General features: G+C 44.5%; 1 protein-coding gene and 1 long non-coding RNA gene across 3 annotated transcripts in view; one reads left to right on the top strand and one right to left on the bottom strand.

The window, feature by feature from the left end:
• Positions 1-26679, top strand: part of LOC118314994 — a 31533-nt gene extending 4854 nt beyond the window's left edge. The window contains exons 3-4 of the long non-coding RNA XR_004794778.2: positions 21119-21213; positions 25980-26679. This is a non-coding gene — a long non-coding RNA (uncharacterized LOC118314994). The remainder of the gene's footprint in view (positions 1-21118; positions 21214-25979) is intronic.
• Positions 4750-21923, bottom strand: LOC118314988 (zinc finger homeobox protein 3-like). Of its 2 annotated transcripts, none has more exons than XM_047333378.1 (11): positions 21587-21923; positions 17536-19237; positions 16909-17447; positions 16581-16794; positions 15826-15930; positions 15557-15693; positions 15239-15355; positions 13533-13695; positions 8640-13411; positions 7871-8530; positions 4750-7787 (listed from the first exon to the last, which is right to left on the bottom strand). In XM_047333378.1, the coding sequence occupies exons 2-11, from the start codon at positions 19199-19201 to the stop codon at positions 7671-7673; spliced, it is 8490 nt and encodes a 2829-aa protein (XP_047189334.1). In that variant the 5' UTR covers positions 19202-19237; positions 21587-21923; the 3' UTR covers positions 4750-7670. The 2 variants fall into 2 exon arrangements, with proteins under 2 accessions (XP_047189334.1, XP_035497735.2); XM_035641842.2 differs by having other exon boundaries at positions 15245-15355.
• Positions 26680-26837: the final 158 nt, after the last annotated feature.

Here is a 26837-nt window from a genome sequence, read left to right as displayed (position 1 = left end):
AAACAGCAGAACGGGCAGAGAAAAATGAAGATTTAGAAAATATCAGAGGACAGCGAAGCACAGAAGTGAGCAAGATGCCAGCGGACAGAGGATTACTCGGATAGGTGGATGAAGAGAACGAAGACGGATGTTGACGAGGGCAATGATAAATACTAGGAAACTGTAAGGTGTAACTCTGCGATGAACATCGATCATACGAAGAACAATGTTGGCGGAAAATCCTACGTTCTTTGCATTTTCCGGCTTTTCTTTCTCTCTGTGCCAGTCTCTGCGTGCCAGCCAGCGGGCACCGTGCCAGCCTGCGGTCGTGGTATACCCGAAGCCGTGGAAGCGGACGGCATAGAACTGTCTTAGTCGAAGACACAGGGACTCACCTCTGAGGATTCGCTGCTAATCACCGTTTGTTTTCTTGGACAAAGCCAAGAAGAGGTGCCCAGGCAACCGTTGCCAGCGATGCTGTGATGGCATCTTTTCAGGGGCGACAAGGGCACGAGGAGAAAGATGGCAACCTGCCAAGGCAATATAACACACACATTTGTAAACAGAAACCTCCATACGGTGAGCAAAACATTTCGTATGCCTTCACCGGTTTCTGGCGATGGCATCCCCTCAAGGGAGACCAGAAACAGAGATGGCACCATGCCAAACGCGAACCAGGAGGCATCCACGGGCGCCATCAGAAGCTGGTCGGACGCGTAGTGAAAATGGACGCAAAATAGTAGCAGTTGGTTTTGAACAAGAGCCACAAATGCAGCTGACATGAGAGTATGGGGGAAAAAAATCTACATTTCGTCGATGCCAACTAATGCCTTCTCTGTGCCAACTGCTGCGCTGAATGGATGCCGCTGTCCATTACAAGGAACTAAGACGAGGGATCGTACCATTCCATTATGGAGAGGAAGAGCATGTGGAAGAAGAGGATTAAAGAGCAAAATGAATAAGGGATATAGAAGAATAAAAAAAGGGGAATTTTGTGCTTAACGATGAACAGTGGGAGTTTGTGGACAAGGATGATGAAGAGCCTCTTTCCTGCACATGCACACCTGGGATGTTCTTAAAGGGATATCCCCTCAGACTGCTGCGTGTGTGTGTGTGTGTGTGTGTGTGTTAAGGGAGGGATGTGTTGGCATCATCTCCAGGGTGTCAAGCTGTGTTTCTCTATTGCCAGTCAGGGAGGGTGCTGCAGTCGTCAGGGGCGGGCCACTGTCTGGGCATCTCATCTGCAGCTAATTAACAGCCACACACTAATTCTAACAGCCGATCATAATTAGCGATTTAATCGCTCGTCAACGCTTCTCTCCCCCCTTAAATTGTGCCTCCTATTTGGACACGTGCGGATAAGCTAAGGAACGCTGGATCCCCCCCCCGGTCCTTCTTTCCTTCATCCTTGGCTCCAGACTCCAGTGGGATCTTAATTAAGCTTTGGCTTCATTATGCAAATGGAGTACAATAAACGACAGCAGAGGTGGAGCTGGATCCAGACTGAAATCGAACGGTGGGAGGGGAGCACTGGAAGTGGAAAATGAAGAGATGTGGAAGGTTACAGAAACGTCCTGTGTTACTGCGTTATACAATAATTGTATACTGTTGTAAGATGCCTGTCTTTGGTGTACCACTACCACATGGGGTGTGACAACCAACATTTCACGCTCTGATTTTCATCCCCACTACCACTGGAAAAACTTATCTGAAATAACACTGGATACGCAGAATGTCGTCTCTCACAAAGAAAATCCATAAGGGAACGGTGACGGTGAACCCCTTAATATCACCAGTTGGCCGTTGTCGTGGATACGAAGAATGAAGATGGTAGAGATAAGGAGAAAGAAAGGAGGCAGACAGAAACACTGACAGTGGCAACAGCGTGGCAGCTAATGTCATCTCAGTTTAATCATCGCATGGGATCATGGGGTTCATGAAAATTCATTTGCATATCATTAAATGGAGAGAGGTTATTTGGTGCGGACAGCCAAAATGGGATTGGATGAAGGAAGGAGGGAGGAAAAAGGCAAATGGAAGGGCTCAGTATTAAACAGCAATGTTTTATAGTCCGCCAGCCGATTCATTTAATTTGGGCGTAATTAAAAAGTGTCAGACTCAATCAATCATTCCAACACGGATACTATCAATGTTTCAGTCTGAAAAAATACTAATCAGTGGATATGCGGTCGGACATTGTCCAATAACAGTCTAAGTGCTTTAGTGAGGTTGACCCATCCACTGGTTTTTTTCTAATTTATCTGAAGGAGTGTATCAAAACACCCATTGTGACCTATACGTATGTGTCACAACATGTCTATCTCTGACAGGTGGCGATGCCACCCTTACTCAGTCAGTAAGAGGATAGCTCACGCTGTCTTTTTGACCTCAGTAGTAAGCTGTCAGTGGTGTGTATGTATGTGCGGGCATACGTGCATTTGTCATTTGCATAAGTGATGTAATTAGACCGCCCTTTCACATGCAGATCAGTTTGACAACATGGCAATCACTTTAACACACACATACAGCCATACACACATAAACCCCCACACACACAACACCGACAACACACGCTTACTGCCGTGACCAGCCCCATATCATGGGGAGTCTGTTGTCTGTGAGCAGAGAGTGTAAAGATTAACATAATCCAGCTAATAAGTGTGAGTAATATTCACACAGTGACGCGTGGCGTAGACACTGTCCTGCTGATGCGTATTTGTATCTCATTATAGATGTAAAGTACTGAAGGGGGGCCGTCAGGGACACGCCAGTAAGGATGGGGGATGGTGAGGGGGTCACAAAAAAAGTGTGGGCCTGAATGTAAAGAAACCCAAGAATGACAATAAACATTCAGTATTTCCATAAAGTTATACTATCTACCCTTTGCGAGAGAGGTCTGTAAAGTACATATATGATATAGATACAGATTATACAGGGTACTCGTAAGCAGGAGGATGGAGATTGTTCTAGGAAGTCTTTCACGTCTCCACAAAATTGGATGGACAGTTCCACAATTTTTCTGTCCATTTACAGTTCTAAGAAGGCCGAGTCAGATTTTGCAGCAGAATGTAGGAATTATAAATAGAGTGTATTTGCGCTTGCAGGCTAGCTCTGCCACATGATTGATTAGGATGGGGTGACGACCATTAAAAAGTCATTTAAAAGATGGATAGGGACCACATTTCCAAATAAAAACCACTTTATACCTGATGAAGTGCTGAACAAACTCTCCTTCAAAGACATTTACTGATTACTCTTGGTGTATGAGTGAGTGTAGTGTGGGAAGCATCGGTGCACGGCGTGTAGCTCTGCGTCAGCTGTTGAAGATACCGCATGGCTGTGCTTGCATTTAAAAAAACTAAATGAGACAATTTCTTTTTTTTAATTAAAAAAAGAATAGTGATTTATATTTGGGCAGAGGTGCAATCTGTCTGCATAAACTCAAGTAGGCACAGACAGACAAGTAAATCCACAAACAGCCCTACACAACGCACACACTGATTGAAATGTATCAGATAACACGGCGTTGCTTCGATTGAAGCCTTATCCAGAGAAGCAGAGGTGTGTCTAAATGTGCGAATGTATTTCAGCTCTGTCTCTTTAACTCAGAGCTCCACCACAGCAGCATGCTCTGGGATTCATGCATAAACATGAGCTGGCCTTTCAGCTCTCTCCTCACATAACCAATCTAAATCTAAATGAGCCCCCACTACAGATACACCAGCAGGCAATGACATTACACCCCTCCCCAGCCCCAGCCCAACCCCAACCCCCTATTCTACCCCACTACCCCCAGCGACTCATATACACCAGCAGGCAATAATTTCACGCCATCCCTCAAAGCCCCCCCACCACCTCCTCTCCACGCAGACACTCATACCCCTTTTTGCCGCAACCCCACCAGCTGCACAGTACTCATTTGATTAAGCGGGGGAGGACAGGGAGAAGGAGAAATGGTGGGGGATCACTTTATCAGGATGACTTTCTAAGATGGCTATCATCAGCCACGAAGCCATCTCAGGCACTCTTCTGTGTTTACTTTGCTATTGTTTTCTCCACGTATCTTCATCTCATCCCTGCATCTCTAAAGACTGTTAAGACTGTTATGTTATGTTTCCTGTTGCCTTGCTTCTCTGTAATGGGGTACACGAATAGTTTGCTGCTAAAGAAAACACAGATGAGATGCCAGTTTGTACTGGAGGCCCTGAAAGAACACACATTCCTGTGTTGGTTCAACTTTTTTCGGGGTCTCAGGCAGGTCGTCTCACGAACCAGTGGGAAGATTAATACAAAAAAAGAACAAAATAATAAAAACCGCTCAACCAACCTACGCTGTGGTCTTTGAAATGTTGCGTATGAAAATCTGCATGTCCTAAATGTGCTGTAGTGTGCAATTTTCCTCCCCTCTCTCCTGGAGTCGTAAAACACATTATCATCATCAGCAGCAGCAGGAGCAGCAGTGTAATTCATCCAAGGTCGTTAATATTCATCATATCATTTAGTCACAAAGGAAACTCATCTGGCTGAATGTCACAGATGTAATTAATGAAGTGACCCCAGAGGTCACGGCTCCATTCACCAAACGCCTTACACACACAGCCGTGTTACACACAGACGGTTGCACATCAAAACCTTTTCAGCCACACACACTAAAATCAAAAAATACAACCTGGAATATGAAATGAGTATCTAACACGCAGACACCCTCGCATACCACAACATTCACAAAATGGCTTCTCTCGGTTACACCAAAGGGATGACACCAAGGCGTGCACCAAAGCAGACTTTATTTAGCTCAGTGGAGTATGGGGAAGGAAAGGAAGAGAAACACACACCAGTAAGGGACAACTGGGGAAGGAGAGAATAGAGACACACTAAACCACTGGAGCAGGACATAAGGACAGGTGCACATCACAGGTATCTTTTTGGTCATCACTATGGCAACAACATATCCAGGAAAAATGAAAAGAATACTTTTACCTACAGTAAGGATCACAGAGTCCCTTCACCATAGAGGACCCCAATATGTACATCTTACAGTCACTAAGTTCAAGAGAATATGAGAAATATGAAATAAAAATTTAAAATAATCAGTATTACAAAAAAACTGCCTTTGTGGTATTTGGAATGCACATTTCTGTACAGAAGAAAGCTCATTGGTATTGTCGTAAACATTGGTTAGTTTAAGAACAAAACATGACAGCGTCATCAGTCAGTCCGCATCCTTTGGAAGGTTGGCTGTGATGTCAGTCTGAGTTCAGCAAAGTTTTGCTGGACAAATGGACTGGAGACATTGCAACACAGAAAGACTGACACCATACCAGTGTAAGGTTTGGGGCTGAACTCCTTCAAATTGCTATGCAGTATCACCATAAGTATTTAGAAATGAATGCCCCAAGCAGGTTTCTCTTACACTGGAAGGTTGAAAAAAATCTTGTATTTAGTGTGGGTAATTAAGAGGATACTGAAAACAAACTTGATGGAATTGAGCCCCACATATCCATTCATTTTCAACAGAGAAACAGAGGAGCAGTTTATCAACAGCATCACAGGTACCATTACAGTTTGTAGTCATTAAAGCCTAGTGGTAAAGCGATCAGAGCATGCATCTTCTACAGTATTGTTCAAAACTACAGTACATTAGCAGCAAACTGGACATCCTTAAGGGCTGAAGTTCAACACTATGGTAAAAAAAGAAAGAAAAATAAACTGCAACGTTTCTCAAGAGAAGTAAAACTCTTTAACCGCTATATTACAGACTGCCATGGCTCTAGTTTGGGGTTTTGGTTACAGTCTCCAGTGTGCTTATGAGAGGCAGAAAACAGTAGCTTAGATATAGGGACTCCTTCCTTCTTTAAAAACAGCAGTACATCGTCAAGTAAACAGTAGCGCTTATTTTTGTAGGTCATATGGTTAAAGTATTATCACGTCTTTGGATTTTTGTCTTAAAGCATTAATTATTGTTTAGCTATTATTGTTATATTATCATTATTACAGTTAGAATAAGGACTGGTTGCAAATGAACAGAAGAAGAAAGGTAAAGAGAAAAAGAGGAAAGCATGTAGGGGGAGGAGAGAGAGGGAAAATAAATTAAGTGTACAAAAATAACATCAGTAACATCCAAAGTTTTTTTTTCTCAGCTTTGCGCAGTAGCTCCCCCATCTGTAAGTGGAAAAGGGAGCTATGTCTCAAACATCCAATGAAGTCTTGAGTCAACCATACAAAAGCTAAATACTGTACATTTACCCCTCACACTATTAAACACTTTAGTCTCAATAAGGTTTTTGTAACAATCTAATACTCAAAGGTGAAAAGCTCAGATCTTTGAAATTCAGAGATGTTTTTGTAGATATCTTGTAATACTTAGTCCAAGGTTAAACCATGCTTCTTCTGTTTTACAAACAGAAAAATACAGTATTAAGATTACATTTGAAGCTGAGCCATGTTGAGCTGTTGACCTGAGCATAGAAAGCTTTACATTAATCACATAACATTGGTAAGCCATTGGTATATTCAAATAGAACGGAAAGGCAGTAAGTCACCTTGCCTGAACATATCAAAGCTGTCATAATCTTTTCATAATCATGACACTATTATATCGGAGCAAGACAGTTTATCTCGATCCATAAGATTTATATTAAGAAACTATTACTAAACACACACAATGTAAATTTGAGTTTGGTTAAAGTTTTCATATACAGCATAATGGTTTGAGTGCTATAAAAATAGTTTGCCCCTTTCAGGACAAACTGGCCTTTACGTTCTGTGCTATTTGGGCTGTTATCCACTAAAGGAACATAGAAGGTGAACATGTACAACAGAAGACTCATCATTGGTTTGTGGAGGGTGAGGCTGCATCCTAGCACGGTATCAGTCTATTAGTACTCCGCTTACGTATGCCAGCTGCAGCTCTCACCCCTTCACCGTACAGACGTCAGCTCTGCAGTTTGTTATTGAAAACAAACATGTTGAAACTAAATCCACAGACATGTAAAATTTTGGTTACGAGCTTTGGAATCTGAGTCAGTCTTTACAAAAGCTCTATGCGAATACCTCCGTGTATTTCAAGGATTTTTTCCTTTTTTTTTTTCTTCTTCTCCTCCGTCTTCATCCACTGTTAACTGCTTTGTTTTTTCTTCAAGTTTATCTTTTGGAGCTCTCTATTTACACTAAAATCTCTTTGACAATTTCTTTTCCAGTCTTGTACAGACTGGCGCTACATGCTACACAGCTAGTCATCTAGCACAGTCTGGTGGAGGACCCACAGTGAGTCTGTCATGCAGACTGAGAGGTAGACTGCAGGTCTAGCTGGGCAGTGAGGTCACATACTTGGAGAATGCTCTTTGGCCTCTGTGGCATCTGGTTGGTTTTTATCAAGGTGGTGTTTGGTTGTTGCAAGCTGTCTGACAGAATAGGGAGAGGAGCTCTTTTCAACAGGAAAGGACAGACCAGGGAAGAAGTTTAAGAACAATATGAAAAGAAGAAAGCTGTGGTAGAGAGGACTTTGTTTGGGATCCCTACTTTCAGTTCAGAGTTTCTCTTTGGGCCACTGTGGCTCTGCATCTTTGGGGTGTTCAGGTAACAGGTTTGGCAGCAGAGTGGACATGGTTTATATTAAGAGGTTGACAGCAAATGCAGGACGGGTTTTGGGGGAAAAAAAGCAGGAAGCAAAGGGACCTTGGTCTTCCTCTTTAAGCTCTGTCTCTCTCCCCTGCCCCTGCGGACAGCTCGGACTGCTCCCTCTCTGCAGAGTCAGAGCTTAGGCTCCTGGCCCTCTTCTCCTTGGCTCTGGCATTCTGGAACCACACCTGTAAAACAAATGAATCAATATAAGCTATTTGAACATTTGTACATTTCATTTTATTAACTCTTCATTATTCAAACCATTTACCTGCACCACGCGGTGAGGCAGTCCCAATTCCTGGCCCAGTGCCTCGCACTCGTGTCGGTTGGGTGTACGATGGCTCCTGTAGAAGTCTCTGAGCTGCAGTACCTGGAAGTGGCTCATCTGTGTCCTCTGGCGCTGCTGCTGATGATGGTGGTGGTGGTGTTGCTGCAAAGTTTGTGTCTCACCCCAATCAGAGCTTGGACCCCCAGATCCCTCAGGACTAGGAGACGCTTGGTCAGCCATACTGGAACCCTCCTCACATGGGTACTCTTCATCATCTTCCTCATAGTCATCATCCTCCTCTTGGTTGTTCAGATCAGTGGTTAAAGACAAAGAGGTCACAGCTGGGTTCCCAGTTAACTCTTTGTTGCTGATGACATAGCCATAGTTTGGGATAGGGTTGGAGGAGAGTGATGGGCCTGGTCTGTCCATGACAGACGACACAGTCATCCCCATCTGCCCAGTTGATAAGTTGTAGCCTGCTCTTTCAGCCTCTGCCCAGTGACGTGATCTCATATGGGCATCCAGAGCACTCTTAACCTTGAACAGAGCCCTGCAGAATGGGCAGCGCAGGTGGTTCAAACCCAAGCTGAAGCTGGATCCTGGCCCCATTGACCGGAACTGTCCTTTTCTCTCTCTGGCTCGTGTATTCTGGAACCAGACCTGTGAAGTAAAAATCAATATTTTTAAATCTGGAACACTCAGCAGCATAATGTCTTTCCCCCTCTCTCTCGAAAACATTCAAATGTATTCAAATACAGCAAATAAATACCTGAACCACACGTCTTGTTAGGCCCACATCTCGTGCAATGCTTTCCAGGACTCCTCTGGTGGGGTTTGAGTCCAAGCTGTAGCGCTGATACAACACTTCAAGTTGCTCTGGGGTGATGGTGGTTCTCTGACGCTTATCCCTTCTGTGCTCCTCCTCCATGTCTCTACCACCCCTCTGGACTTCAAAACTGGTTTCTGATATAAGCTTTGTACTCTGTTTGGTAGGTGTCAGGGAACTTTGAGAGAGGCTGTTGAGGTTATTACTTGCATGATCAGAGAGTGTGTTCTTAATTTGTATGCTGTTTAAATGTGAAATCATAGAATGTGTGGGATTAGGGTGAATCTGGGACATAGCACCTGAAAGCATTTGACTGGCCATCAGGGTGTGGTTGGGGTGGAACATCATGTAAGGCATGGTTCGGTCTGTGAAGCCAGAGTGGAGGAGTTGTACCTGGGACTGAGCTGCCAGGAGGTGCCTGGTCTGATGCTCTTGCCACAGCTGGAATGATGGTAAGGACAGTGGACAGACACTGCACTGGAACTGAGCCTGGGTTTGGAGTTGCAGCTGGTTTTGTGGCTGAGTTTCTGTGGATAGGCCAGATGTGGAATCAGACAGTCGTGTGTGGCTTGTTTCAGACACTGGAGCAGAAGGGAGGCTGGGAGATGGATCAACAGGCTTTTCACAAGCTTGATCAGAAGAATGACTTTGTCTATCCCCCTGGCTGGACTGAGACATAGACTGGAAAGTGGGTATTGTATTTTGTGAAGAAGAGGAGGAGTAAGGCTGGGATCTTTCTAGAGTATTTTCTGGCAGCTGCTTGGTCTCGAGTTTTAAAGAGGAGCCCATTTTCATCACTGTAACAATTTCCTTCTGCTGCATGTCAGCATCTGAAATTCCATTTTGAGTTTGAACCAGAGCTGGAGACTTGTCAGCATGAGGCGAGATCGTTTTATCTTCTTGTTTCATGGTTACAGGTGTTGGTTCTCTTTTTACTGTTTGATGCTTACTTTCTGTGCAGTCAGTGGAAGAATCAAGGACAGGTGAGTCAGGATGTGTGTAATATTCATAAGTCAGATCCATGGAGTTTTCGTTCTGAGAGTCACCGTGTCCTTCATCCCCAAAGCTGTTATCCTCATTATCATTATCATCATTCTTAAAGCATCCATTTTTCTGTCTGTGAATGTTGTCAGGCTGGTTCTTCCCCTCCAATCCATCATCTGTCCCCCGGTCTTGATATTTGCGAGCCCTCTGTCTAGCATTTTGGAACCATACAACAATGACTCTGTTCGGGAGAGACAACAGTGCAGATAATCTGTCATATTCTTCCTCTCTGGGGTAGGGAGTGGCCTCAAACACCCCCTGCAGGGCCTCCAGCTGTTGCTCTGTGAAGCGGGTTCGAGAAGAGCGTCGACCCCTATGGGGCTCTCCTCTCTGGAGATCAGTTGTTTGGTGCTGTGGGGAGATGTTGGCTGGGAGGCTTGGGGACAGTGAACATGGAGAAAGTGTCAGAGCTTGGTTGTGTGCTACTTCCTCTCTGCACTCCTCTAGGGATGTGGTTGGGGGATTATTAAAATTATAAGGGGAATCCTTGTCTCTCTGGCGCTCTTTAAATAGGGTGTTGCGGAACCAGTGCTTGATGACTTTGTAAGGCAGACCAGACAGAGCAGACATTTTGTTGGTGTCTTCATCACTGGGGAGGCTGTTAATATCAAAGTGTCTCCTCAGAACAGTCAGTTGCTCCTCAGAGATTCGGGTTCGTGTTCTCTTACCCTGCTGCTGTTCAAGTATTGTTGGGCTGACTGGAGGTTGCGGTCCTGTTTGGATTGGGCTATGTTGGGATGGTTGACCTAGCAATGCAGGACTGAGTTGTGGAGTCTGACTTAACAAAGCTGGACTAAGCTGTGGTGGTTGCCCCAGCAGTGCTGGCTTGAGTTGGGATTGGTAAAGTTTTGCCAGTTCAGGATTCACACTTGCGTCTAACCAAGGTTGGGTCTGGAGAGCCACAGACTGCATCATAACTGGGGGAAGGAGAGGTAGCTCCATGGGGAAAGGAATGGGGGGTAGAGGAAGCTTAGGTAAAGGCAGTGGGGGTATAGAAAGGTGGGGCAAGGGCAGAGAGAGCATAGGTTTTTTAGGTAAGGGAAGGGGTATGGACTTAGCTGGGGATGTGGTTTGAGAAGTAGCTGAAGCAGATGTACCTGGGATGGATGCCTCCTGTTGTGAAAATTCTTGAGGTTGCAAGGGAGATGGAGGTGAAGAAGCCGAAGGGGCAGTTGCTGGTAGGTCCGTAGCTGTAGGGGATGTTTTAGTTACAAGATCTGGAACTGAGGGCACAGGTGAGAGTGCAATGGTTTTAACTTGAGGTTTAACTGGCTCTACTGGTGCTTCTGATTCCATGGATGGGGCTGGGGTTGTGACTGCAGCTTGGGGGCAAGTAGTGGAATTCTCCCCAAATTTAGACTGTGTGAGGGGGTACATCTGGTCATACTGCAGCCTGTATTTTCTGGAAAACGTCTCCAGTGCAGCAGTGGGAAATAGCATCCTGTGAATGTGTTCTTGGTGGCTTTTTAAAATCAAGGCATCTGAAAATAACTTGCCACAGTCTTTACATTTTTCTCCTCCTGTGCAGCATGTTTTCCCTTCCTTTGCTGATCCTTCAACTTTGTTCGGTTTTTTCTGTGGTGGCAAGCTATCTCTCTCACCATTAACCAATACTTCTTTGTTATCCTTGTTACAACCCCCCATCTTACTATCCCCTATTTCACTAATCTCCTCTCTTTCCTTCTCTAAGCACACTACCATCTTAATGAGATCAGAACACTGTTGTTCAGCAGGTATCATTTGAGTTGTGATCTGCTGCTGGTGTCTGTGTCTACTTTGTAAATATTGCATTGCCAATTCATAGCCATAACTCTGCAGTAAGGCCCTAAGGGGCTCCCCATTTGCAGCAGCATAGGGCACTCGGGGAGGAGGACACTGCAATTCAAGAAGATTAAATGAGGGGGAATCACTTTCCTCCTTGTGATTCTCATTTTTAAAAGTAGAATCGTGAATTTCTTCTTTTTCTTGCTCAAGACATGTATTTTTGTGTTCTCTTTCTCTCTGGTTAATGGAGGATCCACTGCAGACTGCTTCAACCTTCATCTCACACTGTACGTGATCCTTAAACTGGCTAACAGCTGAGTTTGAACTTTGTTTCTGGGTTTGTCTCTCATCGGTTTGAGGTGGGGACTCAGTTCTTTCTTCAGCCTTAACATATTCTGTTGGGATGGAGTTGGCAGATGCAAACTGACCAAGTTCTAGGCCCATGTCAAGTTTCATGTCTCCTGACAAGTAAAACGGCAGGAGAAGTTGTTGCTGCAGAGCGATCAAGTTTTCTGGAGCAAGGGAGAAGTGTTTAAGGAGATTCTCTTGCCCAAAGGAAAGGTGCTGTAACATCTGGGACTGGAGCAGAGCTGTTTGTTGTTGTAACTGGGCTTGGGCTTGTGCCTGAGCCTGGGCTAACTGCTGCTGTTGTATCAGAATTAGCTGGTTTCGTGATGCTAGAAGCTCTGCCACTTTCTTTTTCGTCTTCTGGCTGTCAGTTGGGTTAGAGAGGGTTTGTTGGACCTTGGTTGGTAAGCCAAATTCTAATAGCGAAGACACTGAAGAGCTTGCTAAATCTAACCTCTTGGTGAAAGGTAAACTCTTGGATATTTCTTCTCTGGTGGCAGCAGGGTGAGTAGCAGTAGTAGGGGCCGTCAGTGGAACAGCTACACTAGATGCTGGGGTTTGTGGAGCTGGGTTCTGGGCAGCACGAGCTCTCGTCTGATGAAGGACAGAGCGAAGATGTATGTCCAGCGTGGAGCTCTGGCTATAGCCTACTCCACACAGTCTGCAGCGATAGGGTCTAGAGTCTGGGCCACGAGGAGCCTCAGCGGCAGCAGCACCTGTTCCAGAGTCCTGCAGGGCTCGTCTGGCCCTGTGGAGGTGGGACACCGAGTTAAAATGGACCAGGAGGATGGTTTTCTGAGTAAAAGACTCTGAACATATGGTGCATTTATAGGGCCTGGATGGATCCAGATAGCGGTCCATTGTGGGGTTAGAGCACTTTTTGACAAGAGAGCTGGAACTTGTTTCTATAATCATCTCCTCATGTGACCCTTTCTCTGGCTCAGTTAAATCCTCCACACCTCCACCATCTTCAGTTACCATGCCCTTTTCCTTAATTTTAGCTTCTTCTTTTTGTTCCTCCTTCTCCTCCATGCTTAGTTCTTCTTCTTCTATATCATCGTCCTCACCCTCTCCTGCCTCTTGACCCACTTGAGGTGATAAATTAAACTCTTGCTGAACAGAACTCTTACTATTCTCCATGTATTGAGCAGTGTGAAGCGGTAGGAGTGTATTCTGCCCCTGTGTGTTGTCCAGTTGTGAGTGTGTGTTCTGCATGTGTCGCTGCAGGGCCTCCTGACTACGGCATTGTCTAGAACAGAGGGGGCACTCTGTCGCCGCCCTCATGGCATGGTACTGCCAGTGCAGCTGAAGCTTCTCCTGAGTGGGGAACGCCAGGCTGCACCTGCTGCAACGGAACCGGTAACCATGGCGATCAGAGAGGGAAGGGGGATCGCTAGGTGGGGAGTTGGGTGGTGAGGAGGGGGGGATTTGAGTTGGGGACTGAGGAGCCAGTCTGCCATTGGAAGGGTGAGTGGTGTTTTCTTCTAGGGGTGGGGTAAGTAGAGCTGTGACATCTTTGGGTGCGGCTACATCTCCCTCAGTGTTTTCCACTGAAATGCCTGAAAAACGCACAGTTTTTGTGATTGTGAGTTTTTTTTTAGAAGTGTTCTTTTGGAAATATTTATGATTATTTAATTAATACCTTAATTGGGGTCAGTTTTTTCATGCATGTTAACCAACCTTTATTTTTCTGTGAATCAATGGAGGCCATGGAATCAGCAGTATGGGAACAATTTTCATTGTTATTCTTGGCAGTTTTATTTTTCTGAGTATCATCTGTGCACGATTCTGTCGGTAGTTCTGTCTCCAGTTGTGGCTGCGGTTGTTCCATGGATGATGTGGCCTGGAAGAAAGAAAATGTAATGGTCTGTCAATGTTTGTCTTTCTTGGTTTCTTCCTTTCCTCTCTTTTTTTAATTCCATTGCAGTTACAATCAGAATTCAGAATAAAAGATCACCATATTTTCCTAATCCAACATTATGAATAAAACATGTTTAATTGTATGGCATAATAGCAAGCAAATATCAAGATGTATAAACATGGAGTGCCTGCGCTCCCTTTCCTAATATCATAAAACATTAACGTGTGAATCTGTGTGTTATTACATCTTGCAGTTGCCTGCAAAGCAGTATAGGCAGCTAGGCGCATCAATTTGGTAATAAGTGTATATGGTAGAGATATGTGGGTTTGCCCTTCAGCTCCTACGACACCCTTCAACATGCCCCAAGGGTTTAATAAAACTTTACTGAGGTGAATAATGAATTCATTTAAAATCATTCTTCTTTTTAGAAAACCTCCATCTCCACAGCTTCAAGCGCTGAGAGCAAATACTCTATCTACTGTATGTGAGCGGCTAGCTACCCTAAGGAGAGGATGGACAACGAAAGATGAGATTTACATGACAAGAGTTTTCTCTGCATAACAGCTTCATAAGAGAGAAAGAGGAACAAGCATGCACGCCCACACGCACACACAGACGCACACACACACACACACACGCTGCAGAGAAAACTGAAGGTCAGGCTTAATCTAGAGAGCGTAATTGGAAAGCAAGGTACATAATGGCCATCATCACCTCAGTCTGAATTAATGAACCTCAATTACTATCAGAGAGAGTGAGGGAGGGGTAAGAGGGGAAGGAGGTAGGATGATGGTTTGGGGGGGGGGTGTAGAATATGAAAAAGAGACAGAGCAGGAAGAGGGTGGGAGGAAGTATGGGGCAATGAACAAAAAAAACTGTTTCGGAGAGAGCTTGGGTAAGGGAGGGGTAACTCATAAGAAATTGAGAGAGAGCTCGGGAAAGACAGAAAGGGAGGGGCAGGGACAGAGATTGCAGAATAGGAATGATAGGAGTCGCTGGAGGGGGAGGGAGGGACAGCAAAGGGGAGAAAGGGTGAAAAGCAGTCAGTGAAGTGGAGGCGAAGAGAGCAAGAGACAAAGGCCACTTAGCATACGGGCCAGGGAGATGGAGGATGGTGATGTGGATAGATGACCAGTCTTTGTTAGTTGGAGAGACACAGTAAAAAGCATGGGGGCCCCTTTTTAGCTTGACTGCACTTCTGGTAATAGAGGGCTACTTAAACATGCATTATAGAAAGACTGGCTTTTCCCTCACACACCCAGTCAAACCCTCTCTCTTCCACTCTAAAAGACGCACATACACATACACATACAGAATGCACGGCTGCATCAAAGATGATAGCGAGGAGCTACTTAAACATGCATTAAAAAAAGCACTGCCTCGCTCTCTGGTGCCTTCTTAATGGAATTGTCTCCCTACATTTCATTCTCCCCCATCCCCCATTGCTTTGCCTTCTCTCTCTTTTTTCTTTTTTTTGCTTCTTGACGAACACAAATACAACAAATATACACTTGCATACACGTACACTTACTGTGCTGATGAGCTTGTCCACACAGTCTTGTGCCACACTGTGCACATGTGAGAGATGCTGCCGAATGTGAGTGTATGGGACTTTAACCTGGCACAAAGGGCACTGGACAGTCTGTGTAGAGAGAAAAGAAGAGAGAGATAAAAAATTTTAAAAAAAATAAATAAATCTTTATTTGAATGCAACAAGCAAGCATAGGTGTGTGTGGGTTTGTGGGATTACACAAGCGACTGCCATATCTTCTGGTCGTGTATTGTTAAATTTAATTTGCACGTGGACATATTTGAATTATTAAAATGTGTGTCATCAGCTCACCTGCTGGTTCTCATTTTGCTGGTGTATTCTGGGGCGTTTGGTTTCGATGGAGTTCTCCATTTCCCCGCATCCAGAGGATGGACGCTTGACTGAGGGTAATGACTCCCTCTTTTCTCTTTCCTCCCCCCTAGTTTCTTCTTCAAGTAAAAATTAGCATGAACACAATTTAGATTAATATTTACTAAGTATATAATACAATATATTATCACAATATCATTTGATTTGTATGTTGTAGCGTGTGTTAACATGTACAGCAGAAGCAGCCATACCTTTCTCCTCAGAAGTCTGCTGCGCTCCCAAGTTACATGTGTCTTTGGTTTCCAAAAGACCAGTGGTGGTCTTGCTGGAAGTTTCCATATCCTCACTGAGTTCTCCTGGGAGGGGACAAGACAAATACTTACGTTATGCATACACAATGCTTGATACAAAATGTTCTCACAAACTCCTGTATCAGGCTAATTGCAGTTTATATCATCCTCCAGATGGCATCTTTCAAAAAGACCAATGTCTTTTGACCACACCTCACACTTCCTTGCCTCAATTCACTACTTATCAAGTATTGATTCTCCATTAGATTCTCCTCAGAAGTGGAGTAGAGGTAATATGGACCTACAACACATCAGTTCACCCTTAATAAGTCTTAATCCACACAGACGCAAATCGCGGGATGGACTTAATTTAAAACTACAGCGTTGAACCATTCATTTTGGATGCTGGGAGTTGGCAGTTCACTCTCACTACAGACAATGTAAATTCACTGTTTTATTTTACACAGACTGCTGACTGGCCTCCACCTCCCCCACTCTTGTTCGCAGGATTTGTATTGGTTCATTGATTAGCAGGTGCTAGTTAGCTGTTGTCAGGGGTGATTGGGGATATAACAAGGATGTGTATCGACTAATCAATTTACTCAATCAATAACTCAGCAACAGCCATTACTCATTTCTCACTCTTTTCATCTAAACCCCCTGACAGCTGCTCGGATGTCAGCGAGCACACACACCCACACAGTTCATTTTCTCACCTGTGACGCCATCAGGGCTTTTCCTGATGGTAAAAATGGCTGCCAGCTCCTCTCCACCCATCGGCTGCAGCTGTAAAAGCCCTTCCCTCTGCTGGTGGGTCGGGGTTTGGCTATGTTTCAGTACTTGGAGTTTCGATGAGGAGGAGTGGTTGCATAGGAGACAATGGAACAGCCACGAACCTCCATCCACCTCACCATCATACTGCTGCAGGAACTAAAGACATGGAAAGTAGAGAATGCTTGAAAAATATTATGGTTGCTCACACCTCTTGTGATAATCACAAATTGCCCGCAAAGGTCCCAACGTTATTTTTGAGAATGTACTGACTCTGTAAACCCGGACGCCGGCTTCATGGTGTGAACCCAGGGAATGTCCCCGTAGCTTCTCCAAACTGCTGGTCACGTAGTCACACAGGTTGCACCTCAGCTGGACGGGGTTTCCCTTAGCAATAAGGGCGACCCCCTCCTGACCCCTGTCTCCACCCTCCTGGAGGTGAGCTGTAAGCTGGTAGCGGGTGCGGTGTCTGTCAGTCTGGCAGTGCAAGGAGAAGTTAGCCCTCAGTGGGGTGGTGTAGCCGCACAATCTGCAGTGGCAGCCACCGGCAACCAGGGAGCACCACTCAGACTGGGGTAAGGAGCGAGGGGCGTTTAAGTGCTGCTCCACAATCTCTAAGCTGTCAGATGAAAAACAGGAGCAGACAAGGCATTGGAACATGCCCTGAGAGAGCTGTCCAGTGGGTGACAGAGATGGGGCTGGAGGGGGAGAGGGAGATGGGGAGGGAGAAGGAGTCAGGGTAGACCCAAGGGTGACTGGCTGTTCTGCGACTTGCTGACTGGTTAGTCGCATGTTCAAGGAGAGCTCAGCGCCTAAAACAAAGAGAGAAACATTTTTAAGAGTTTAAATCTTTTACAATTTCACCTTGGATGACAGGAGAAGGTGAGACACACTACTCACCTGTGTTGTGTAGGTGTTTAAGCTGTGGAGCGAGGCTCCTGCAATGAGACAGATAGTAGCCTCTCTGGAGCCGTAGCATGTTATGTGTGTGTTTCTCGCTGGTGGTGTGTATGCGCAGGTTGCGGGCAATGCTGGTCTCATAGTCGCACACATCACACCGCCACCGCTTACCATGAGAGTGGGAGTGTGCAGGTGGTGTGAGCTTGGCGGGCGGTGTAGGAGGGGTAGGAATGGAGAGTGGGAGCTTGTATGCCGGCTCATCCACCGTGTGACCGTTGGAGGAGCTGCTGTTGTTGGTAACGTGAGGAGTGTGCATGTGACCATTGGAGTGTCCCCCATTTTGAACGTTATTAAGGTGTTTATCCGACTGCATGTGTATGCTGAGGTTGCCTTTTGATGAGGTAGCATAGTCACACACCTCACAGCGGTACGGCTTGTAGCCGCAGGCATAGGTTTCACCACGGGCCAAGCGAGGATGGGGTTTCCCCGAATGGCAATATCCGCACACACCTCGTGTGGTGCCGCCACACACACACTTCCCCCCAGAGGCGCCACACACACAATGCCCCTCTGTCTCTGGGTGTTTCTCTTTCATGTGGACTTGTAGTGTATGCTGAGACTTGTAGTGCCAGTTACACTTGGGGCATTTCAGGGTCTTGCAGGAATTGCGTGAGTGCATTATGGTCATGTGACTGGTCAGTGAATTAGAAGAGAGGTCTTGGTTGAGGTTTTTAAGGACAGCTTCTTTCTGTTCTCCATCTTTGTCTCTCTCATCGTCCACTTCTGTGTCCGGCTGGTTATCATTTGGTTCTGGAGCTTTGGCACCATCTCCATTGGAAATGGAAGAGTGAGAAACCCCTTCCGGCCCATCATCCTCAGCAAGTGTGCTGGCAGGCTCCGTACCTGCCAGCGGAAAAGCCAGAGGAGACTGCTGGGATTTAAAGCTCTGAGGAAACTCAGAAATCGAGCCCTGATCTCCCTTAATGTCATTTACCTCTGTCTCGCACAACAGGGCAGAAGAGGAGGACGGACTGGTGAAGTGCTTTGGAGAGGTGGCAAGAAAAGGGGAGGGCTTTGGAAAGGGTGAAGAAGTGGGGGAGGGCTTTGGAGAGGCGTCTATTTTGCTGTCGAGTGTGCCACTGGCCTTTGCAGTACTGGAAGAAGAGCTGTGCTGGCTCCGTTGAGGTAATAAAGAACATTTGGATTTGGTTTGGCTTTGGTTTGAGATGGCCTCCTCCTCTTCCTTCTCCTCCTCTCTGCCTCTGCTGCTAAGGGCTGCTCGGAGGCCCCCTGTAACTGACGCCTCTCCCTCACGTACATGCACCTCCCCTTCTTCCTTCCTTTGCCCTGACAAATATCCCTCCCCGAAGTCTTCCTTCATCCCCTGCTTTTGACGTACTCCATTCTCCCGTGAATGCCGTCCTCCTTCTTTCTGCTCACCTCCCTGGCTCTCTTCTCTAGCCTGGGACCCCTCTGCACCCTCCTCCTGCTGAAGCAGGGTCAGGGGCTCTTTGGCAGGGGCCATGGCTGAGGTAAAAGAGGATGACCCCTGCTCAGAAGAGTCCGCCAGGGTCAGGAGAGGAAGAGATAAAGCCTGGGGACTGAGGTCAGCATCTCTCTCCTCTCCTCCCCCTCCATCCCCTCCTCCTCCCTCACCGCTGTCCATACCAGAGGCTACAGCTGCCGCACATTGCTACCCCACCTGTGTTTCAGATACAGAGGAAAAAGCAGAAGGGAGGAGGACAGACAGAGACAGAGGAAAGGGGAAGGAAAAAAAGAGGAGAAATCAAATACATGAGTCATGTAAATAATATTGCATAACAGTGGAAGCCATTGATTAGAGTCCCTGGATAGCATCTGTTCAATACAGCCTTCACAGAGCGCAATACCGAGGCTGGTTACTCAGGGGTTAGCGTTAGCCCTTAATGGGAAAATCAATAGCACGAACACTAAACTAGGTAGAGGAATGCAGGTAAAGGCTACGCAGGAGGTCTATAATATTCCTCAGGGGATAGGATTAAATAAAGAACTGAATGCTTCTGAGCTAAAGGGCTTCCACTAAATTGCCACACTTAGATAAAAGCGGATAAAAGAAGAGTTTCTAAAGCCGGTGTATCAGTCTCTGCATCTTTTGCTTCACATTAGTACAGAGGTTTTATGTGAGGCACAAGCCATTATATGACACATAGTTAAAAACACAGGGGGTAAATATAATCTATTTTGTTCAACAGAACAACAAGTATACATTGTGATTTGTATTTTTTATGTGCTACTTGACATTTTTGTAACATATGAGACAATAGTTAATGATGTTGTAGAGCAGTGTATTATATTTTGACCTGTCCCAATTGTATGTGTATAATGTAATGCCAGTCCCCTGAGTCCCAATGCTTGCATGGTACAAACACACCCATATACATATACATGAATGCAATAATATGTATTGTGTTTGAAAAACAAAGCCTAACAATACGCACATGTTAAGGCTGCACTTCCTTAGCTTTTGTAATCACAAGCTGGCATTTCATCATACACAAATTTGTGCTTATGTATTATTAATAAACCTTCAGTAATTGAATTGTGAAAAAAATGTTTCACCAAAACAATCATGCATCACTAGAAGCGTCCTAAAAAAAATTTAATCTGGCCTCTCCTCTTCTCTTTCTGACTGACAGATGGACGCCAGATGAGAAAGATACATCTCTCTCCCTCGGTGTCCCACAATCTCATTACTGACCCGTTTTTTTAATCAAGGAGAGACCTTAATGTACCCTTTCACCTTCTCCTTCAACCAACCCCCTCCTCATCCTCCTCCTTCAACACCCTCTCTCCTCTCCCTCTCCCCTGCATCCACCCCCCTCTCCCCTCTCTGCAGCTTAAAGATATATGACTCATATCGGCACTCTGATAGTGCTTTAATGTACTGTGTTTATGTCACAGGCCACGGACCCTTGCCCACTGCAGCTGTCCACTGTCCTGCCGGAGAGCGCTGAGGGGCTGAGTCTGCCTGCCAGCAGCTGAGAACAGTCTCTAATCTGATAAAGATTTTCATTTACACTGCAATCAATAACCCGGGTCTATCGGCAATGTAACTATTTATACAAGCATTCCTGGCTCTCCATCGATCACAAGTGCGGGAAACCATAATTTAACAAGGCGTGTGTGTGTGTGTGTGTGTGTGTGTGTGTGTGTGTGTGTGTGTACATATTTGTGTGTCATAAGGTGCATACATCCAGTTGTGCACTGCCGACCGATTCTGATCATGTCAATTAAGCACCCACACACCTAGCACCTGGAATTTAACAGGCACACCACACGTGTTTGGACATTTGAATGCACAGTACATATTTGTGATGGAGGTGTGCAGGAAATCGAAATATCCAACAAAAAGTGTGTTTCCTTAATCCATATCTTTAGTGTGTGTTTGTGTTTGTGTTTGTGTGTGTGTGTGTGTGTGTGTGTGTGTGTGTGTTAAGAAGAGAGAAGGGAGAGACAGGGGTGTGAAGTGGAGAGAGAAAGAGACAGAAACAAGAGTTGTGTAGCCATACTTTAGGAAAATGCGTTTTGTTTTGTCATTTATTAGGACTTGGACAAATTTACAGCCGGACCTGGATACATGCTTCTTGGGGCTTTGCGCGAGAACCCACCGGACCGCATACAGCCGACACCAGTGTCAAGGTAAAAGCACTAAGCTGCATTTGTGCACTATTCCGGGACAACAGCAGCGGGGCTGTTTGACAATACAGCTACTTGAATAGTTCGCTCCCCGTCTTGGTCCGTGTTGTCAGGCTGCCGACCAACGCTCAGCCTCCAGACTACCTCGGCCTTTGTTTACAGTGGACCGCGCCGTGCCACTCGCCATTTCAGCCGAACCAAGCGCGATCGCGTTCGGTATCCAGTAACAGGTGACTCGATGCACAAACACATCAACAAAGGCTAGATTTGCACGAAATGAGCACGCTGCGCTGACCAAGCGCCCTCCCTCCTCCCCGCCGCCGGACCGCTTCCTCCCGGCACCCTTTTTAATATCGTAAACAAATGGCACACTTACATTTCTGCAGCGGCTCTGGCACAAAGCTCCGTATGCGGAATGTATAGTAGTCCAGAAAGCAGTCGCAGAGAGAGCCCACTCATTCCTTATGAATGATCCTCTGCGTTTCTACGGAGCCAGGAGGGGGGGAAAGAGGAGAGGGAGAGAGAGAGCAGCGGGGTCCAAGTTGTTACCAAACAACAGTGTAATTAAAGCTACATATAGGCTGTAGTAAACAGAAGATGGGGGACGGAGGGGTTTGTGCGAGCTCCAGAGGTAGAATGAGTTCTGATCACTGTGGGGGGAAAAACACTTGGGTCTTTATTCCTGCTAATTAGTTTCCTTCAAAAAATGGCTGAGATTACGCCCAGTGCGCATGTGCGTAATTGCGCAGACACCGCTAATTAGCCCGTTTGGATCAATAGGATTCCGCGAGAGAGAGAGAGGGAGGGAGGGAGGGGGAGCCTACCGGGGACGCGTAGAGAAGACAAGGGGGAGAGTAACATTGAAATTACAGCTCAAATGTTGAATTATATATTTTTTGATAAAATAGACAGTATATGGCTGGAAAATTCCAGCAATACATTGAAGTGAACATTGAGCTAAACATCCGCTTGTAAAAAAACAAATATATAAAGGAAAGCAATTCTCGGAAAATGTTTGATTACACGTAAACACATAATGAAATGCCACGAATCGTCCAAATAAAGTTAATATTGACAAAAACATTTAATCGAAACAGGATTTTTAGAGGAATATTGTTGGTCAGTGTGTGAAAATCCTCCACAAAATACGACACAATAAGCGTGATTCACCGTAGAGGACTTACAGCTACAGACACACTGAAAGGCCCTGAATGATTATTTTTACAAATATCATAGCCATATTTTGTTTATGATAAATCACGGGTCAGACGCGCAAACACGGTTAGGATGTCCCATACTTAAATCACACTGTGTTCAATGAAATATTGAAATTTCTGTCTGATAAACCTCTTGCTTTGAAAAGTTGAAGCCCGTAAACAAGGATTTGACAGACAAATATTTCCGTCAGACAAAGAGATCTAAAAAAAATGGCCTAATTAAAAAGAAGGAGAAAAAAAGAAATCTCGTCTAGAAATGAGAAATGAGACATTCCACCTTTGTTTCTTTGACTGGGCAGGTTAAGGCTGCATGTTTGGGTTGCGGGTGTTGGTTTGCGGTTTCATTCTCTTTAGATTGTAAAACAAAACAACAACAAAATATCAAAGCCTAAATTGAAGTGCTCATTCCTGTGTTTGTCCTCGGGCAGGACCTTTGGGTTATTTTTTTTCTCCTTCTCCGGCCGTCCCGTCCTCTCCACTCGGCTCTATTGTTATGATAATACCATTGTGGATTCAACGCTGGATGTGCAATCTGTCGATCTTCCATATTTCAAAAGGTGAACACTACTTTTATTTGTAAAATCAAATAATCTTTTTTTGTCTTTGACTGTCAAATCGGACCTCCTATATTGTCTAAAGAAACGGATAAATACAATACGAGATAGCTGTTTAACAGGGTTGCAGCAAAAAAAAGCTCCCTATGAACAAAATATTGGAATATTAACCACAGGAGATTAAAAAAAGGCAAGCATCATTGCATTAACTGCAAGAAGGTTACTATCAGCTCACTGTTGCGTGAAACAACCGCACTACAAGCCCATATCTGAATAGTGCATGAATATTAATGATATTTCGTTGTGTTGGATTTGGGTGCACTGACATTTTGATTTAGGTTTTTGATTTTCTTACATTTATAAATGTGTACAGACTCCGTGCGTTGGCCAGGTAATTAAGTGCTAAATGATTTGACCTACGTTTGTAGCACATCTAATAATTATTTTACGATTTAAAACGACCAAAGTGATCGTCTGTCTGGCACATGCCACCAAAGCAAAGACTGCAGGTTATATCACAAACATAAATCAGGAACTCTCCAGTTTTTATGCTTTTACATGGATAATTGTGTGTTGTTATGGCCACAGTGTTAAGAATGGTGCCAATTTATGTCATTTTATGAGCAAAAGACAATGACAGTGAGGGGTGATATAATTTTACCGTCACTCCACATCTCTGAGTGCTTCACAAAGGCGTTTCACCTCTCGTCCAAGAACCTCGAGCACGTCCAGTTGCCTTTGTCTAGCACTTATAAACACAACCATGACCTAGATGATGATGATGCGATACTCTGTGTGTGTGTGTGTGTGTGTGTTTGTGTGTGTGTGTGTGCGCGTGATTGTTTGTGTGTGTGTGTGTGTGTGTGTGTGTGTGTTAGAAACAATAGTATTGCTAAGGTGCATCCGTGATTTTAAAAAGATGTAAAAATGTTAATTGAAGCCAAAATAATATGGAGACATGTTTCTCGGTTTATCCTACAAATCAAAAGTTGAAAAGAAAATATTTTCACTCTGATGATTTTCCTTTGATTTTAAACCAATATATGTGGGCTATATGAATTCCATCATGAACAAATGATCATTACGTTTACACCACACAGTGATAAAACCCCTGGTGTTATTTGAGTCAGTTATTGGTCTAAGTGTCCATTTCCATTTGAATTTGCGCCTGCATTTTATTGGCTCCCTTTGAAACAATAACAAGGCAGGTGAATACACACATTTGATGTCTGTGTTTGTGTGCAGGGGAATGTGTCATATACCGTAGGTTTTTGTCTCACAGTTAAATGCAAAGTCTTCTTAAAAATAAATCTCCTCACATAAGTCACATTTTTAGCAGAAAATAATATTTTTTCCTGATTGGTGAAATTTTATGTTTGGAGAAGGTTCAGGACCGCAATGGGAGGAGACGTTCCCTCATACCGGCACTGTGACTTAATTTCCATTGTAATAAATATGGAATTGTAATATTTGACAAATATTAAAGTTCTCGTGTGACTGTTCATTTACATTTTCATTTTACTGACTATCCCTCTCTCCCTCTCTCCGTTTCTCTTGCATACACACTTGAATATGCACAGGCCATACTGTAAAACACACCATGCTTTCAATGCCCTCAGGTGTATGCCAGGGGTTGTTGTTTTCACTGTAATATATAGTTAGCCATTCCACCAATTTACCCTGTCAGTGCTAATGGGGCAATTAACCACTCGGATACCCCCCAGGCAGAAAGAGAGCCAAAAGCTCTCCAACTCCAAACTTGTCTTTATGACATTTATATGACACAATGTGGGGGGAAGCTGGGGACCCATCTGACACCTTGGAGGGTCCTTAATGTCACCCCCTCCCCTGCCCCCTCCCCTTTCTGCCCCAGGGTATGGCACTAAGAAGGAAGTGTAATAGATCACATACTGGGGAGGCTCAGGCCTCGTCCAGGAGGGAGAAAACTTTGCAGTGCGTCCAAAGATTCAACCAGGCAACTCTGACTTACACACTGCGTCCGATGCTGCATGATTATAAATGTGACCTGGCCTCGCCAAACACGCGTCAAGCCTACATACTCCAACTTGACCTCTACCTTCATTTAAGCCTTCTCCGTGTCTATACGTCCCCCTATCTTTGTCTGCGCTCACATTCCCCCTGTCCTTCTTACATCCCCAAGGAGGCAATAACCTCCCTAGCAAGTGCTTCCCCTTGAGCCGTTGTCATAGTAACTTGTGGGCTGGTCGACATGACAACCCCACCATGGTCCAGAGATAGATGATAGGCCAGAAATGGGGAGGGAGACGGCACATGGGGGATTTGCACCCCCCTTTAATTTGGTTTGCCTGATTCTGATTCAAAATGTTATTTTTCTCCCTCTCTGAGGGCGAGGTGCAGTCAGCACTGACCTGCTTTACATTTACACAGGTATTCACAGCCTGTTATCGGCCTCCGAGCAGTGCCATTAAATAGCTACCTGCCTTGCTCAGTGGTCGTCTCAGTATAATTCTGTGAATAAGTGTATTTTCTTAAATGCTATAAATAAGATTTAATTTAATATTTGTGCTCTTTTTATCATCTTATATTTCTACACAGTGGTTTAATAGCTAGTTCACAGAACCTGAGTGTTATTACACTTAATCCAGATTCTGCTATTTACTGTTACCACAAAATCCGTACAGAGGAAAATTTTTTACATTTAAACCCCATTTCCTAAATACGACAACAGCACTGTGACTGTCCCAGCACCAATTTATTGACTTTGTCAGTTAAACTGCAATCGCTCCATCAGTCTATTAATCTTGTTTTCTGTGAAACAGGGTTCATGGGTGTCTTTCAAACAAAAAGCAAAATCTAAATTCATCGGAGCAAATATCATATGTACGATATGTGTAAAATGCACTTGATAGTATAGATGATAAATGACCTAGTAGATTTTGTATGAATATATTTTATTTATTTATGAAATTTATGACATTTATAACAACTGTCCTGTTTTTCAAAATGGTCCCTCAAGTGGAGGACTCCGTGAGAAAGAAACGTCCTTCCTGCAGACGTCCTGAGCAGGATGATGACATTCCAGCCAGCTCCAGGGGTGCTGCCCCTCAGTTGCCCCTGATCTCTGACCCGGGGTCAGGGAGCAAAGAGAGATATTTCCTATAAGGATCAATTGATAAGTGTGATTATTAATCTGGACGGTTAAAAATGTTTTATGTGTTGGCGTGCGTGTTTGTGTGTGTGCGTGCGTGCTAGTGTGTGTGTGTGTGTGTAATTTTAAATAAATTATATATATGTGCGTATATGTGTGTGTGTATGTATATACATATATGATGTTTGCCAAAATTCTATGTCATAAGAAGAATACTGGATAATTCAAAACCCCTAATAAAACTGATGAAACTTCTTTGCTTGATCACCAAACATCTTTCGCTCATCAATTCTGTATCATCTTGATTTAACATTTACTTAATACATTTAAATAATATTGTAATTAAACAATTTGAAGTGGATTTTTTGTTTATCAATCGTGAGGAACAGATTTGTTCTAGTTCTGGCTAAAACCTCAATGATATGTCACAGATCACAATAAGCAAGGCCCAGAAATTCACCCCTGTCCAAACAGAGCAAAACTAAAAAAAAGAATCTTCTTCTGTAGATTCTCACATATATGTTCATATCACCAAGGCTCTGTTCGTAATATTTTTCCTGTCTGTGCACTATGATTAATGATTCAGGCAAAGATGTAATAAAGACTTTGAGTCAGTAGCTTTTCTCATCTGGAATCCTGTTTGTGTGACTGTTTCTGTTTAGTTTTAGTTTTTGTTCTTACCTGGGGGGGGGGGGGGGGGGGGGGGTTGAGTTGATGTGTGTGTTT

The sequence above is a fragment of the Scophthalmus maximus genome, chromosome 7 (genome assembly GCF_022379125.1).
Source record: "Scophthalmus maximus strain ysfricsl-2021 chromosome 7, ASM2237912v1, whole genome shotgun sequence".
Lineage (NCBI taxonomy): Eukaryota > Metazoa > Chordata > Actinopteri > Pleuronectiformes > Scophthalmidae > Scophthalmus > Scophthalmus maximus.
This window is presented reverse-complemented; position numbering and strand designations above follow the sequence as displayed.

Coding starts and splice junctions, on each gene's coding strand:
- LOC118314988 (XM_047333378.1), bottom strand. CDS start 19,201: ATGGACAGCGGTGAGGGAGGAGGAGGGGATGGAGGGGGAGGAGAGGAG. Junction 15,931..16,580: donor AAGCCCTGATGGCGTCACAG/GTGAGAAAATGA, acceptor GTCCCCTCCCAG/GAGAACTCAGTGAGGATATG. Junction 15,694..15,825: donor GCAGACTTCTGAGGAGAAAG/GTATGGCTGCTT, acceptor TTTTACTTGAAG/AAGAAACTAGGGGGGAGGAA.